General features: G+C 38.6%; 1 protein-coding gene across 1 annotated transcript in view; it reads left to right on the top strand.

Moving 5' to 3' along the window:
* Window positions 1-3,873: 3,873 nt before the first annotated feature.
* sh3gl2a (SH3 domain containing GRB2 like 2a, endophilin A1) overlaps window positions 3,874-16,974 on the top strand; it is a 51,526-nt gene continuing 38,425 nt past the window's right edge. The window contains exon 1 of the mRNA XM_067441609.1: window positions 3,874-4,077. Coding sequence (XP_067297710.1) covers window positions 4,033-4,077 — 45 coding nt within the window. The 5' untranslated portion in view covers window positions 3,874-4,032. The remainder of the gene's footprint in view (window positions 4,078-16,974) is intronic.

A 16,974-nucleotide genomic window follows, 5' to 3' on the forward strand; every position in this document is an offset into this window, starting at 1 on the left:
AAGAACAAACAGAGGTGAGAGAATACGTGCTTGACCAAAGATGTTCCTGGGTCTTTAATCCACCACACTCTTCTCATATGGGTGGTGCTTGGGAACGTATGATTGGTATTACAAGGTGTATCCTGGATTCTATGCTCCTGGAAAACAGGTACACACAGCTGTTGTGTCTGTGGGGCAATTTGCTGAGTTACAGTTCATTTTCAGACGCATTTCAGAGTGCACATCCTGTTTGTTTTCTTCATATTCATTCACTGAAATTCGCTGAAAGTCCACTGTACAACAGTGCAATGTGCATGTTCACATTTGTAATTGTCCATAACAACCCCAAAACTTGCCTGCTTGACTTGCACATCTAATTAATGGACAGTTTTTTTTTTTTTTTTTTTTTTTTTTTTTTTTGCTGTGGATGTTATTAAGCTTGTAGAAGTTCTTATGGCACCCTCAATAAGATTAATAATAATAATAATAATAATAATAATAATAATTTTCTTGCATTCTTCTGCAAGAACGCCAACGCCAAAAGCCATTAGATCTTATGGCGCCCTCCATAAGATTAATAATAATAATAATAATAATAATAATTTTCTTACATTCTTTTGAACATCTCGTGCTGCCATTGCCCATGTCATTTCTGATATCATTCCATAATATCTCTTTTAAATGCCTATTCTCTGAGTGGTAGGCTAACAATGACTGGCTGTTTTAAAATATAACTAATATTGAAACAAAATAACCCAGACAGTCTCATCTATGAGATGTTTATGCCTCCATGCTGAGAGATGGGCTCATAGCTTGCAGGCTTGCTTAGTGGCCTACCAGGCACTGCAACGAGACACGACATGATGGGAGATGAATCATTGGTCAACTTGCACTGTATTGTACTTTCTTATTGCACTGGAGAGGAAAAAATGCTGCCAGGCTACCGTAATCTACTTAATTTAAACTTTTTGTTTCCTTTAGTGTGTGTTTATATGTGCGTGGGGGGGGGGGCATGTTTTTGTGACATATGAGGACACAAATGTGTATAATGGCATGGGTATGACATAGGTATTACAAGTTAAAGTGAATCGTGTTGTTTGGAATTTATATATATAAATACACACACACACACACACACACACACACACACACACACACACGTATATATAACACACACACTTACCTAAATGATTATTGGGAAAACCTGTTCAATTTCTCATTAATGCAATTATCTAATCAACCAATCACATGGCAGTTGCTTCAATGCATTTAGGGGTGTGGTCCTGGTCAAGACAATCTCCTGAACTCCAAACTGAATATCAAAATAGGAAAGTGTGGAAAGGTGATTTAAGCAATTTTGAGCATGGCATGGTTGTTGGTGCCAGGCGGGCTGGTCTGAGTATTGCACAATCTGCTCAGTTACTGGGATTTTCACGCACAATCATTTCTAGGGTTTACAAAGAATGGTGTGAAAAGGGAAAAACATCCAGTATGCGGCAGTCCTGTGGGGGCGAAAATGCCTTGTTGATGCTAGAGGTTAGAGGAGAATGGGCCGACTGATTCAAGCTGATAGAAGAGCAACTTTGACTGAAATAACCACTCCTTACAACCGAGGTATGCAGCAAAACATTTTTGAAGCCACAACACGCACAACCTTTAGGCAGATTGTCAGGGTCTAAAAAGAGACTGAAAGATCCAAATGCGATAACTCATTTATTGACAGAACTGCACGAAGCACATAAAGTCCGAAGACCACTGAAACTCAGAACGGGCAGGATACAGGACAGTCAGGCAGGTCCAGAGAACGGTGAAGGCGGTGAGCTGGTCAGGGCTCGTGACGCAGGGGAAGCAGTGGGCAGAAGAGCCGCGGGAATCCTGGAATCCGGAACAGAGACGATCTCCCGGGAGAGAACAACACACACCAGGGACCTCAGAGCCTGCAACGATCTGACAATGTTTGCAGTCAGTGCCACGTATATGAAGGGAGCGGTGATGAGTGCAGCAGGTGATAGTGCTCAGGCAATAATCAGAAACCACACCCCCAACACAACCACACAACACACAGTGAGTGAGACGACGGATAGATGAACCGTGACACAGATGGGCTACAACAGCAGAATACCCCACCGGGTACCACTCATCTCCACCACAAATAGGAAAACAAGGCTACAATTTGCACAAGCTCACCAAAATTGGACAGTTGAAGATTGAAAAAAATGTTGCCTGGCTTGTAATAATATAATAATAATAATAATAATAATAATAATAATAATAATAATAATAATAAATTTCTTGCATTCTTCTGAACATCTCGTGCTGCCATTGCCCATGTCATTTCTGATATCATTCCATAATATCTCTTTTAAATGCCTATTCTCTGAGTGGTAGGCTAACAATGACTGGCTGTTTTAAAATATAACTAATATTGAAACAAAATAACCCAGACAGTCTCATCTATGAGATGTTTATGCCTCCATGCTGAGAGCTGGGCTCATAGCTTGCAGGCTTGCTTAGTGGCCTACCAGGCACTGCAACGAGACACGACATGATGGGAGATGAATCATTGGTCAACTTGCACTGTATTGTACTTTCTTATTGCACTGGAGAGGAAAAAATGCTGCCAGGCTACCGTAATCTACTTAATTTAAACTTTTTGTTTCCTTTAGTGTGTGTTTATATGTGCGGGGGGGCATGTTTTTGTGACATATGAGGACACAAATGTGTATAATGGCATGGGTATGACATAGGTATTACAAGGAGAGGGTGAAATATGAGGACATTGGCCATGTCCTTACTTTTCAAAATGCTAATAAATCATACAGGATGAGTTTTTTTTAGAAAGTAAAAATGCAGAATGTTTCCTGTGATGGGTAGGTTTAGGGACAGGGGCAGCTTAAGGGGATAGAAAAAACGGTTTGTACAGTAGCCTATAAAACCAATTACGCCTATGGAATGTCCCCATATGTCACAAAAACAAACGTGTGTGTGTGTGTGTGTGTGTGTGTGTGTGTGTGTGTGTGTGTGTGTGTGTGTGTGTGTGTGTGTGTGTGTGTGTGTGTGTGTGTGTGTGTGTGTGTGTGTGTGTGTGTGTGTGTGTGTGTGTGTGTGTGTGTTTGTAAGATAGATAGATAGATAGATAGATAGATAGATAGATAGATAGATAGATAGATAGATAGATAGATAGATAGATAGATAGATAGATAGATAGATAGATAGATAGAGCCAATATATATGGCACTTAAAAAGAGGACAAATGCATGAAGGACAGAGATGTTGGTTGTCAAATTTAAATCAAAATATAATGTTTTATTTTCTATCAGTTTTTATTGTATTGTATTGTATTGTATTGTATTGTATTGTATTGTATTGTATTGTATTGTATTGTATAAATTGTATTGTATAAATAGTTTGAAAGTTTTGCCACCACAGCTGCTAACACTGATTTTTAGGAAATTCGAGAACATTAAATCATAGTAATAATAATATTTTATTTATATCTTGTCTGTCATGAGGTAACAGCACATACAAATACAATTAATAATCAAAGTATTTCTACCCGAAATTAAAATCGATTTAGTAGGCCTAATCAACAAATTCCCCTGGATGTTGTGTTGGATACATTTGTTGGTTGTTAGGGAAATTTTGTGGCATATGAGAATCTATAGGCCTATGGTTTTGTTCAAAATGCGCAGCTCACTCCAAAATATACATATATCCTACTGAAGATTATTCCGCGCAGTTTATTCAAGCATCTTCTCCTTTAGCCTCTAGTAAAACAGATCTGCCTCTTTCTACCTGGTGGTGTTACGCCTTTTTGAACTAACCTTGAAGGTTCCCCGTGGAGGAGGGGCTCTGCTGTAATCCTTCGAGAGGCGGTATTTGACGCGTGATGTCACGGTCACGTCATCATCAGCTGCTATAATCAGCCTACGAGTGTGGTGATTCCCAGTGAACAAGGGTTTATCTCACATCCACGTACCCGTGAGCATATTTACATCTTTGCACATCACAACCAGACGTTCGGGTAAAAACAGCACTAGTCTAATCGGAATCATGTCTGTAGCGGGACTGAAAAAACAATTCCACAAAGCCACTCAGGTAAGAAGCAATGGCAATTCATCATTCTCTTGACCATTACATGCGTGAAAACGGGTTTGCTGCAGTGCTACAGCAGACCGAGCAGCTTGTGCCCTGAATCGTAATGCGGATCTTTACGCTGAACAGTGTGTGCCTTTTTGAACGGACCGTGATATGATGTATAAACAAATACATGCACTAACATTGTCACTAGCAGGCTAGTCACTGTCGTCTAAAATCAATGGATTCATGTTCGATGTCTTTTTCGTGCTGTTTTTGTCGGTTGTTATTAAAACCTGTTAAATGAAACCGCGTGAACATGAATATTTAAGATGCGTACATGAGAGTTGTTACATAATAGCTTATACCCTTAAATTGACCTCGATGCCCTCTAAAGCAGTCCTGATGCTGTGACAATCAAAATCCATTAGGATCTACAGCCAACACAGACTTTAGGATCCAACACTGTAGGCTATAGCATTTTAATTTTGAATTACATTTTGTTTTTAAACATGATTGGTTCCATTTTATTATCTTAAAATAATTAATAATTTGTACATTATATATATATATATATATATATATATATATATATATATATATATATATATATATATATATATATATATATATATATATATGATTATTAAGTCTAGTGAACCTATTGGCTATTAAACATATTATGTATATAAATGAAGGCATGGGAACATAAAATAGTAATTAATAGTTGGTTAACATCCAATGGACTAGGCCAAGCCTGATTCACTCCTGGATTTTGCTGTTCTGTCCATCTAGTGGCCTTGCCTGAAGCTTCACGTTGCATTAAACAAAGTGTCATTGAATGCTTTCATTAAAAGCAGAAGGTAAAATTTTAAGGATAGGTGTGGAACAGTTAAAGCAGCATCTATTGGAACCTCTGCTCTCACATGCTACAGGCAAAACTACAGTATCCCCTAATGGTTCCCAAACTTGGTCCAGTTAAAGTGAATCGTGTTGTTTGGAATTTATATAAATATATACACACACACACACACACACACACACACACACACACACACACACACACACACACACACACACACACACACACACACACACACACACACACACACACACACACGTATATATAACACACACACTTACCTAAATGATTATTGGGAAAACCTGTTCAATTTCTCATTAATGCAATTATCTAATCAACCAATCACATGGCAGTTGCTTCAATGCATTTAGGGGTGTGGTCCTGGTCAAGACAATCTCCTGAACTCCAAACTGAATATCAAAATAGGAAAGAAAGGCGATTTAAGCAATTTTGAGCGTGGCATGGTTGTTGGTGCCAGACGGGCTGGTCTGAGTATTTCACAATCTGCTCAGTTACTGGGAGTTTCACGCACAATCATTTCTAGGGTTTACAAAGAATGGTGTGAAAAGGGAAAAACATCCAGTATGCGGCAGTCCTGTTGATGTTAGAGGTCAGAGGAGAATGGGCCGACTGATTCAAGCTGATAGAAGAGCAACTTTGACTGAAATAACCACTCCTTACAACCGAGGTATGCAGCAAAGCATTTGTGAAGCCACAACACGCACAACCTTTAGGCAGATGGGCTACAACAGCAGAAGACCCCACAGGGTACCACTCATCTCCACCACAAATAGGAAAACGAGGCTACAGTTTGCACAAGCTCACCAAAATTGGACAGTTGAAGATTGAAAAAATGTTGCCTGGCTTGATGAGTCTCAATTTCTGTTGAGACATTCAGATGGTAGAGTCAGAATTTGGCGTAAACAGAATAAGAACATGGATCCATCTTGTTACCACTGTGCAGGTGGTGTAATGGTGTGGGGGATGTTTTCTTGGCACACTTTAGGCCCCTTAGTGCCAATTGGGCATCGTTTAAATGCCATGGCCTACCTGAGCCTGTTTCTGACTATGTCCATCCCTTTATGACCACCATGTACCCATCCTCTGATGGCTACTTCCAGCAGGATAATGCACCATGTCACAAAGCTCAAATAATTTCAAATAGGTTTCTTGAACATGACAATGAGTTCACTATACTAAAATGGCCCCCACAGTCACCAGATCTCAACCCAATAGAGCATCTTTGGGATGTTGTGGAATGGGAGCTTCATGCCCTGGATGTGCATCCCACAAATCTCCATCAACTGCAAGATGCTATCCTATCAATATGGGCCAACATTTCTAAAGAATTCTTTCAGCACCTTGTTGAATCAATGCTACGTAGAATTAAGGCAGTTTTGAAGGCGAAAGGGAGTCAAACATAGTATTATTATGGTGTTCCTAATAAGCCTTTAGGTGTGTATGTGTGTGTGTATATATATATATATAAAATATGAATGCACTGTTGGGGTGGGCTCCAGGAACAAGACTGAAACACCTTAATTAATATGACGGCTGGCTCTGCATTTTTGTTTTTGAAGGAAATATGAAATTTTGTGAGTTGTGGAGCTGGGTTTGCATCAAACTGCCTGACATAAAACAACATAATCTGTCTCATTCTAACCAATCGTCAGGCTCTGACATCATCAGTGCACGCTGCACCGTGGAGAGGGTGGCATGACTCAGAGCTGCTCTGTAGAACAGATGGTTCCTCAAACGTACTGCTCCATCTCACAGCTTGCTGTGTACTTTATACACAATCTACTTGCAGTCTTGCAGTCGTGACAGTATACTGCCTGCTCTGTGAAATAATATTTTTCCTTCTCTTATTTACGTGCTTTCAGTTATGTAGAAGCAGGTTTATCCTGTTATACCGCCATTATTTATTTATTGTTGGAAATTCGCTTATAGTGAATATTAATAATCTCAACACACAGCAGGTGCCTTCTGGCTTTTCCTTGTTGTCATGAATGATATTTACATAAAAGAGAAGTGAGCTTCCATGGAAATTATCTAAACATGGCTGTGTATGTATGTAGTTATACGGGAGCATAGGGTTTTTTCATAATATAGTGTTTAAGAATAAACAAACATTGCATGAGCTTGTAATACAAGTCATTATGAGCCTGCATATAAAGGTGAATCTACTATGCTTTTTATTTTATTTTTATCACATGTAGTGTAATGCAAAAGATCACAAATGATCTGCCTCCTGTTTGCCATTGAGTATATTTGAGGATGGTTGAAAAGTTGGATTAGTGAGTTGAGATCGTCAAAAATCAGTCATTCTCTCTCTGTGCTATTCTGGTCTTATACTATACTGTACTTGGGAGTGTAAAAGCACAACCCCTTTGTTTAGATTCTCTCTCTTACTTCCCTTTGATGCGAGGCTCTGCTATGCACCACAGAGTCTGTCTCAATCGTGGCTGATGTTTTATTCTGCTTTCTCTATTACAAATTCTAGACATTGCTTACTGCAGTGTATTTCCTGTTTTCCTTATTTAAAAAAAAACTATCAAACAGATGAGCTGTGTAGTATTTACCTACAGGATTTCTCGGCATCCCATGAGATGTCTCTAAAATAATTGCTGTTTTAAATTGTTGGAAGCAGATTATACCAAAAAAAATATCCTTATATCTTAAATAGATTTTTCAGGATAGAACCTCTGTAGTGTTATACATGTGATCTTGTAGTTCATACCAAATGAGTACACTGACATTGTCAAACATTACAGACAAATTAAATAGTAGAGTGCAAGCAAGTTAATAATACAGTGTCTAGGTAGGTAATAATCAATGTTCATGATGGATGTAAATGTAAATGTTGTTCATTAATTTAAAGTTCAGATGCTAGCTTGATTCCCGGATGCCGGATGGATGCCGGATGGATGGATGGATGGATGGATGGATGGATGGATGGATGGATGGATGGATGGATAGATAGATAGATAGATAGATAGAATTGATCATTTGTTAATTTGAAAGTGCTTTTATCTATAGTAGTCTTCCTACTATGATTATAACCAAACATGTTTTATTACTGCCAAACTACATGCTTTTTTCAAAGGTCCACTCCACTATTTTAATAGGCTGCACACTATCTTAATATATTTCTTAATATATTCTAAAAATCAACTTTGGGTTAATTATGTGGTAATTCTATAAACATTACTATCTAGATGTGGTGTTTTTTTTCTGAGTCCCATCTAGACCGAGAAGGCTAATGTGATGCCAGAGATGCCTGGATAGAACAAAGGTGTATCTTGACATATTTAACACATTTTAAAATACAAACAGCAAAAAGCAACAAAATGTAATCTAGTGCATATTCACATAGGAAAACAGCTAGCTGTGTTGTATGACACAAACATTTTCGGTCTAAATAGTTTCCTTTTTACGCGTAAGTTTAGCTGTAGCTGAGTTTTCTCAATGGTACCAAAAGCCTTTTATTTCAGTGTTTTATATCCACTACTACATCCAGCTCTGTTTGTCCTCTCTGCATCTTAAGTGTCTTGATACTGTCAGTTTCACAGATGAGTTTTGACAGATTGGCATTAGGTTCAGTCAACAGAAATACAAGGGCAGGGCACGCATAATAACTGGGTAATAGAACGCTTCTTAGGTCAGTCGGAACGTTTATGATAAGCACTGTGCGTAGGCAACACTACAAATCTCTGACGTGCAATGCTTGCAAACACCCCCAACTTAGAATAAGCTGCCATCGTTTGTTTTTAGTATTTGTAGGGTTGGTGGAAAAAGTGGTGGAAAACATTATGTTCACTTGAAATTAGGAAAAACAAAACAGTTTCCATTCAGTCAGTCACTCTCAATGCCACGTCAGAGTACCGACAAATAGGAATCTTGCTCGCGTGACCAAATCTACTTTGACTAAACAAGCCAATGCACATTGGCCTCCACAATGATTGCACCAGCGATATCTATGCGATCAGATTCACGGTCATGCATATAAAAAAATAAGCGTGACTCAAAATGTTAAAAACACATGTGAAAATATAACGCACAAAATTGAAAAATCAATGCAAAGTTAACCAGAATCACAAACAACGCAGTCACAGAAATAAAAATAACCGTGAATCAAAATTTAAACAAGTTTAAAATTATATTGATCAAAACTGAATCACAAATTCAAAATGATCTGAATCGTGTTTTCAAACAAAATCATGTTTTCTGCTCTTATTTTTTTTTAAAAATGTGTATGTCTTTGCGTTTTGTCTCCTTTGTTCTTGTTTCCACATTCTGCTTGCATTTCCAAATGTTGCAGTTTGAGTTTCTTGTAAACCAGGGGTAGGTCTTAGCATCACCTACCTTTTAGTTTGATGATTTGGCTACTGGCTGCATTGGCCTCTATCAAGAGTGTAGGGGGCCTGCAGTCCTTTTTGTTCGATTAATCGTGCCTAGAGTTCTGGCTGGGCGACCTTAACACGTTTGCTAGATTCTATAACCTACGTATAGAGCCGATTTTCCTCCTCTGTTCTCATCTCAATCAGGTAGAAGCATTGAGAGGCCCTGGCTCTTGTCGGCTTGCTGCGCTACACAGTGCTAGTATTCTCCAGAAGCAAACTGAGTCACCATCACCCTTGGTGCCGGAGGGCGGAGTGTCTGGCATCAGGCAGGCCCTTTGCCGCTAATTAGGGCTGCACGATAAAGGTTATAATGATAATCACGATTATTCTGTCAAAAAGGGTAATGTAGTTATGGCCATTTTACATGTTGTTTACCAACCTATGCTTCACCCAAAAGGCCTGTAGGTGGCACACCGACTTTATTTAACAAACTATGATCATTTCGTTAGATGGTAAATCTACAAAAAACACATGGTTTTGGTGAACGCTTTTAAATCTGTATTCAAATTAGATTTTTAAAGCAACACAATTTGTTTGCAAATGAGACAAACCACAGATTCAGATGACCCAGCAAATTCTTAAAGCGCAATGATATAAAAAAAAATTCTGGGGTTTGGGACATTCTAAAACACTTAATGTGAAAAATGCTAATTGTGGCTTAATGCACTGACAGTGATATTAAAAGGCCAAACTCTGTAAAAATCATAAACCATAGGCTACAGTTGAGCCCAGAATATGAACACAACATGTTTAATTACACGTTGTTTTCCTTCCATAGACAACCGTTATAAAGAAAAAGCTTAATGTAGCCTACTAGTGATATTAAAAGATCAAATTCTGCACAAACCATTTTTTCTGTATAGTATGCTTTATTAGTATTTTAATGTTTACTAAGTTCGGTCTTTTAATGTCTCTGTAGCCTACATTAAGCCACGTTAAGCGTTTCTTTATGGGAGGAAAATGCCAATTAAACACGTTACGTTCCTATTCAGAGCTCATCTGCTTTTCTGTACATAGTATGCTTTATTAGTATGGTGTTCACTACGTGTGGTTTGTTAATAACACTGTCTTCGTTAATTAAGCCACATTAAGCTTTTTTCACATTTTCATGTTAAGCGTTTGAGAATGTCCCTGTGGCGATATCATTTTCAACTGATTCACATTATGAAAACTGTTAAGGGGGTCGCACACCGGACGCGGAGCTCGGCGGCGCGCCACGTCTTTAAAATTCGAATACATTGTTTTCAATAAGTGTACGCACACCGGTGGCGGCATTCGGCGCCTGTCCGCGGCGACTCAGGAAGTTGTTCTAAATCCTGCCGCGCCACAGAGCGCCATTTCAAGGCTTTATATTAAAAGTATATTATCGTTAAGGTATACTGATTTCAACCTTTGCTACAAGACACATTTGTTTTACATTCTGAGTTCAACAGCTTGAATAAAGTCTTAACATATTTTGGGGAAATGTATAACAAACGTAGCCTTTTAAAATGTGCGCGTCCGGTGTGCGACCCCCTTTAACCTTTAGGAACTTCAAAAGATAAAATGGCGAAACTTGTAATATTATTTCCAATAATTCTAAATTAGGTTATTTTTCCCTATTGAATTGTCACATCGGTTACAAGGGGGGTTCCAAGGGGGGCTACATGACTCGTTTGGGGTATGATGTGGGTTCCATAGTGTTCCATAGTGTTATTCTGCATACAGTAAGGTGGAAATCCATATGTGCATTTGTTGAAATTCGTCGGTGAAGGTTTGATCATGGCAGATTTAGTCACACAAATAGCACAATTGTCTTGTGAAGAAACAAAGACTGGTCGTAAGACACTCATTGAAGTATGATTTCGCTGTGGAGATCGCTAAACTCCAGCAAATGTATTTGTTTTCAGCTCATCAGCGCTCCTTCCGAGCGTGTGCAGAGGGTTGCTAGATTGCACAGATCAAGTAAAACACAGGGAAGAAAGTATATCCTTTTTAGGAGAAGCTCTATTTGGGGGATTTCATCTCGTCGCATCTGGCAACCACAAGAATGACTGCTAGTCGAGGCTCATTATAAACGCAAACCCCAAAGAAAAAACACATTTTAAGGATAAATAACGAGCGGGCCAATATCATGTCGATTATTTTAAATCAATCGACAGAAGCAGATATCGTTATCACGATTAAAATACGATTAATCATATAGCCCTACCGCTGAGTCCTTGGAAACCGGTACTGTGCTGGAGTTATATAAGTGACCCTGCGGGGAACCCATATATTTTTGCCACATCACTCCTTTGGAAGCCCGTGTCTTTCCCTTACAAGAGCCCTCCCTTCAGTGGGGCTGGAGCCCCATCTCATTTGCAGGCTGCGGCTCAGCATTGTACATGACTCGTTTGGGGTATGATGTGGGTTCCATAGTGTTCCCTTCTACTAGGCCACGTTTTCCCAGTGTTATCCAATAAGTCACTGAGTGGGTCATGCAGAACAGCACGATGGACTTCTGTGTTAGCCTCGTCTCATCAGGTAAGAGAGTTCAGGAGGCTCACACGGGGCACTGGAGGGGGACCGAGGCCATGGCGCTTTAGTAGGGATTCCTATTCGCCGGAATTCCAACATTGTGTCGAGAGTGACCGACTGAATGGGAACATCACAATTATGTATATAACCCTCATTCCCTGAAGGAGGGAATGGAAATGCCACATCCCATCGTGTCCTCTGTACCCTGCTGGGGTGCCAGTTTCCTACTCAGCTAATTTTATGCAAGCACCTGTGCCTCATTTATACCTGTGACGCGTGGCATTAGCATCTGGTGCAATCATTGCATGCCAATGTGCATTGGCTCGTTTAGTTGCACTCGAAGACTCTACGTCTTACATGTTTGCCACTTTTGTTCCGACCAACTATGGGGAAAAAAAACATTACAATAATTTGCACTACAAACTGTGATTGAATCATTCAATCTAACGATTGCTTGCCTCATATCACATAAAACAGTGCAAATTATTATTATTGTTATACTTTTTTCCTCAAATTGTTAATGTTAACATCAGCATTGTGTGACAGTGTATTTAGTGTGTATTAGTGTTACTTGTAGATGGTGGTGGGACGATTACCGGTTCCCTGATAAAATTTATTATTGTTTAAAATTGAATTACTGTGTATTTACTAGGGCTGCACGTTTTCAAGTTTTTCATTAACCGTTAACCGAGGCCTTTAGCGGTTAATACTCGGTTAACCATAGTGTGCGTCAGGGTTATTATTAGCTTATTAATTTGACGACCACCATCTCCGTAGTGAACGCGCCTATAGAGAGAAATGCACATCATGGACTACATAATCAGAGAGTAGCCTATTTCTTTTCGTTTTAAATTGTTAAAAGACATTTCAAGTTTCTTAAGATCTATTTCATGTCTGCGAGGCGTACGCTGAGTTTCGTTAAATTAGGATGAGATGCGCTCCAGTTCACGAGCAATGCAAGTGGCCGCCTGCATGATTAGGGCATTAGTAAAATATGCAGCCGAGAATGATTCACACAGACAGCGTTTGACTCGCGCGGCTGCTGAGCCTCTCCCGGCAGAGAGTTCAAGCATCTGTGGACTCGTCCCTTCAGCTCTGGCCATCTTGCTTTCAGTCCGCGATTAGCTTTTTTGTTTTCTTCATTACAGTTAAAGTAACGTCTGCTTTTCTCTAGTCATTCACAAGTTTCTCACTTAAAACTTTCTTTCTTCTGCTCCGTTATGCACAGCGCGCGCGGCTCGCGCTTTGCTTCTGCCCTAATGCGACTTATAGTCCAGTGCGACGCATGTTATTTTCCTCTTCATGACGCATATTTTGACTGATGCGACTCATACTCCGGAGCAACTTATAGCCTGAAAAATGCGGTAAGCACTGCATTGCAATACTTGCATTTTGCCCCGTCACTCTCATTTTTAAAGTGCTCCCACGCTTTCTTTGCCCGCTTAGAAAGCTGGTCATGACTTCTTCTTGTGGATATTACAAATGTCTGGCAGCGCTCTTGCGGTCTCTAGGGGTGCAAACATATATTACAACTAAATTCAAAGCACGTCATTGACGCCACTTAACCGAGTAAAATGTTTCACTCGGTTACGCAATTTTTAACGGTTAATCGGTCAATCGGTTAACCATGGACACCCCTAGTATTTACTTTATTTAATTACTTTAAAACCGTGTTTGATTTTATTGCGAGTTTTGAAAACTGATGAGTCAAGGCAAATCCTGTCCAGCCAGCATCAGTCTAGCGCAGGTGCAGCGTTTGATTTTTGAACGAGAAGAAATGACAGCAACAGAGCTCAGGAGATTTTTCTGTGTAAAGGTGTGAAGTTCAGACAAGTATATTAAGTGACATTTAAGGGATAATAATGTGTGTATATATATATATTTTAGCACTTTGAGATTTTGTTAAATATAGAGGGCATTATAAATAAAAATTATTATTATTATCATATATTTATTGTACTTATTACACAGATTTTACTTACCACCAAAAAATAATTACGAGGACATTCAACTTTATCAATCTGCCCGTAGTGACACTATATGATAAAAAGGAGCTGATGACATCGCCTTTTCTCCAGAGCGGCTGTACAGCCGAATCAAATTCTGTTGAATTATTTTCCTGTTAACACTGTGAAGCTGCTTTGAAACAATCGGAATTGTAAAAAGCGCTATAAAGGTGAAAGGTGACTGAACTGAGATTAATGTTTTAAATCTTACCCACTTATAAATCCATTTTTTACATCATACAAAAAATCATCAAGATAAGAAGATGAAGTATTAAGAGAAAAGTCCTCATTTCTATACAATCAAAAGCAGAGACCCAAGATAGCAAGTTGTATTTGAATTAAACTACAGCACGTGTCCGTTCTTATACATGGATGTGGGGCTATAATGCTATTGACGACGGCCATTATATGCTTTGCTTTTTTTTAAAAATGCATAGAGCTTGCTTGCTTTTTGTTGTTGTTTTTCAAATATAAAATTATATTTGAAAATAAATATAAAACTGAAATGTTTTCAGTGTGTGTGCATCATATCTTTTTAACAAAACCGTGAATATTGATAATCGTTATCATTTTGGTCACTATAATCGTGATTATGAAATTTTCATACCGTCCCTTCCCTACCTGTAGATTTCAGTCAGTACTGTCTAATCTTTTGCTTTTGACTCTGGGTGAATCTCATGTTGCCACTGATTGTCATTTGGACCTTTCTGGATTACAGTCTGCCATCAAAATATGTTTAATTGTCCCAACTGCTGTGAGAAAAGGCTATAAATGATCCGCCAGTTGCAGCATTCTCACATGCGATAGCCTACTAGCCAGAGCTTATCCTTTATGTATACAGAAGTGGCGTAATAGCGCAAAGACGAATGGTTCCATGCTCGAAATATACTAACTTGTGTTCCAAATGAGAACATCACTAATCTCTCCTGCCTCTGGTTTTATCTTCAATATCTTGGTAGATTTTAGTCATCTTAAACTACTGGTAAACAAAATACAACATGCTTGACTCGTTTAAGATTAACCTATAACTATTCATGTTTCTCTCCAAAAATGGCACATTAACATGCACTATCCCATCATCAGACATTGTACTCACACAGTTCAAGACTTTGAATAAGTCAACACTTCCTTATTTGACTTTTACACCTTTACTTTGGGTTATATCAATTTTGTCTGATACCATATATAATATACAGCTATTTACAAACTTTTCTATTAGTCTTGCTTATCTCTATTCTTTTCCATTCACATCTACTCTATTCTATTCTCCCTATATCATTGCATTGTTGTAGTCTGAAGATTCTACATCCCAGGGCAAGGGCTCATCCTGCTATTACGTAAGAGCTGTGTGAGGCTTAAAAATTACATCACTATCACAGTAACATTACTGTTGTTCCACATAATCGAAATGACTCTGGATTGACACATGTTCTTGGTGTTTTATTAATTTTAGGGTTGAAGCAATCATGTGCTCATCTTTGTCTTTGAATGTAGTTGAATGTCACCATGTGATCACTGTTTGTATTCAGTGCTTCTGTTACAGCATTATGTCATACATGCACTGCAAGGGCTCCTATGTCCCCAGACATGTCCCCTGGATTTAGCTGACCCTTTTGGACTCTTGAGTACTATGTTCTAGAATGTCTCTTTTTATGTCTGTTTAAATTACCCTTAATTCTCATGTTTTGTCTTTCTCTAGCCATTTAACATTGTACTGTTGCTTTTTTTGCCATTCGTCCAAACATGTTTGATGACGTTTTACTTGTGCAAAGTATTTTTATTTATTTTTTTGATACTATGGGCTAAAAATAATTGAATTAATTTTACATTATTATTATTATTATTATTTAGCGTTTATAGCATACAATATAATATCTGTTCTTATTCAGTGGAAACAGACACATGCCTCCTCTAGCCATCTTTATGCATGAGCTTTCTCAGCTGCTCTTAATTACACACAAACACACAGACACACAGTAATAATAATAATAGAAGAGAGATAGAGCCTCCCTGGAACTGTCTGTCCTGCCAAACGGATGTATGCCCTCTGCCATGCAGACAATCATGAATCAAGGGAGGACATCCTCCCATAACCTCCTTCATTTGTCCATCTATCTGTTCTATTTATATAACGTTAATCTTTGGTGGTTGTAATCCAGGAGGCACAGACTCATGGGAATATTTTAAGACCGCCTGACTGGAGGGTGGGGGTGGAAATTTCTCTTCTCCATGTGCTGCTGTCACATTGGGCTTCATGTGACTGCCATCTACCTAGTCAGTAGCACAACACTTCCTTTCCAGGTAACAAGGTTGATCCGAAACCTTTGGCAAGCCCAGATTTAAGCAGTTGAGTTTGAAAATAAATTATTTTCTTTTTTTAACGGTAGTTGTGTAATTTTAAACTTATATACAAAACTCTTTAAAGTTACAAAAAAAAGTAAATGAACAACTTCTAACTTTAATTTTAAGTGTTATGCCATTAAAGAGGTTGCAGTAATTCTCTTTTTATATAAATACTGTATTATTGGGTGTGAATTTACTATATTGAATATGGGTGTGTTATTGAACCCTCAAATTTGACAAACAGATTAGCAAGGTAGATAAAATCAGTTCAGTGTCCTAGCTAAAGTGAAATCATTTCTTTCTTTTAAGAACTTGAAAGGGTGATCACTATTGTGATTCCCTTTGTAATATGGGCATTAAGTATCTCTAACCATCCGCAAATGGTACAGAATGCAGCTAGGCTCCTCACTGGAGTGCGTAAACGAGAGCACATTACTCCAGTTCTGAAATCTGCATTGGCTTCTAGTTCATTACAGAATTGATTTTTAAAGTCCTTTTGCTGTTTTTTTAAAATCCTTGAATGGATTAGCTCCTGTATATATTTCCGATTTATTATCCGTTTACAATCCTGGCTGGGAGGTCTCGGTCATCCAACCAGAGACTGTTAAATCTTCCACAGGCTTGATTGAAATTGAGAGGAGATAGTGCTTTTGCCATTGCTGCATCATAACTCTGAAACAGCCTACCTGTTTTTATTTGAACCTCCTCTACATTGCATGAGTTTAAAGTGTAACTCAACCTATTTTTTTCCTTGGCTTTTAATTGTAGCTGTTTTTTTGGTGTGTGTGTGTGTGTGCGTGCGTGC

The sequence above is a fragment of the Pseudorasbora parva genome, chromosome 4 (genome assembly GCF_024679245.1).
Source record: "Pseudorasbora parva isolate DD20220531a chromosome 4, ASM2467924v1, whole genome shotgun sequence".
In the NCBI taxonomy this organism is placed as follows: domain Eukaryota; kingdom Metazoa; phylum Chordata; class Actinopteri; order Cypriniformes; family Gobionidae; genus Pseudorasbora; species Pseudorasbora parva.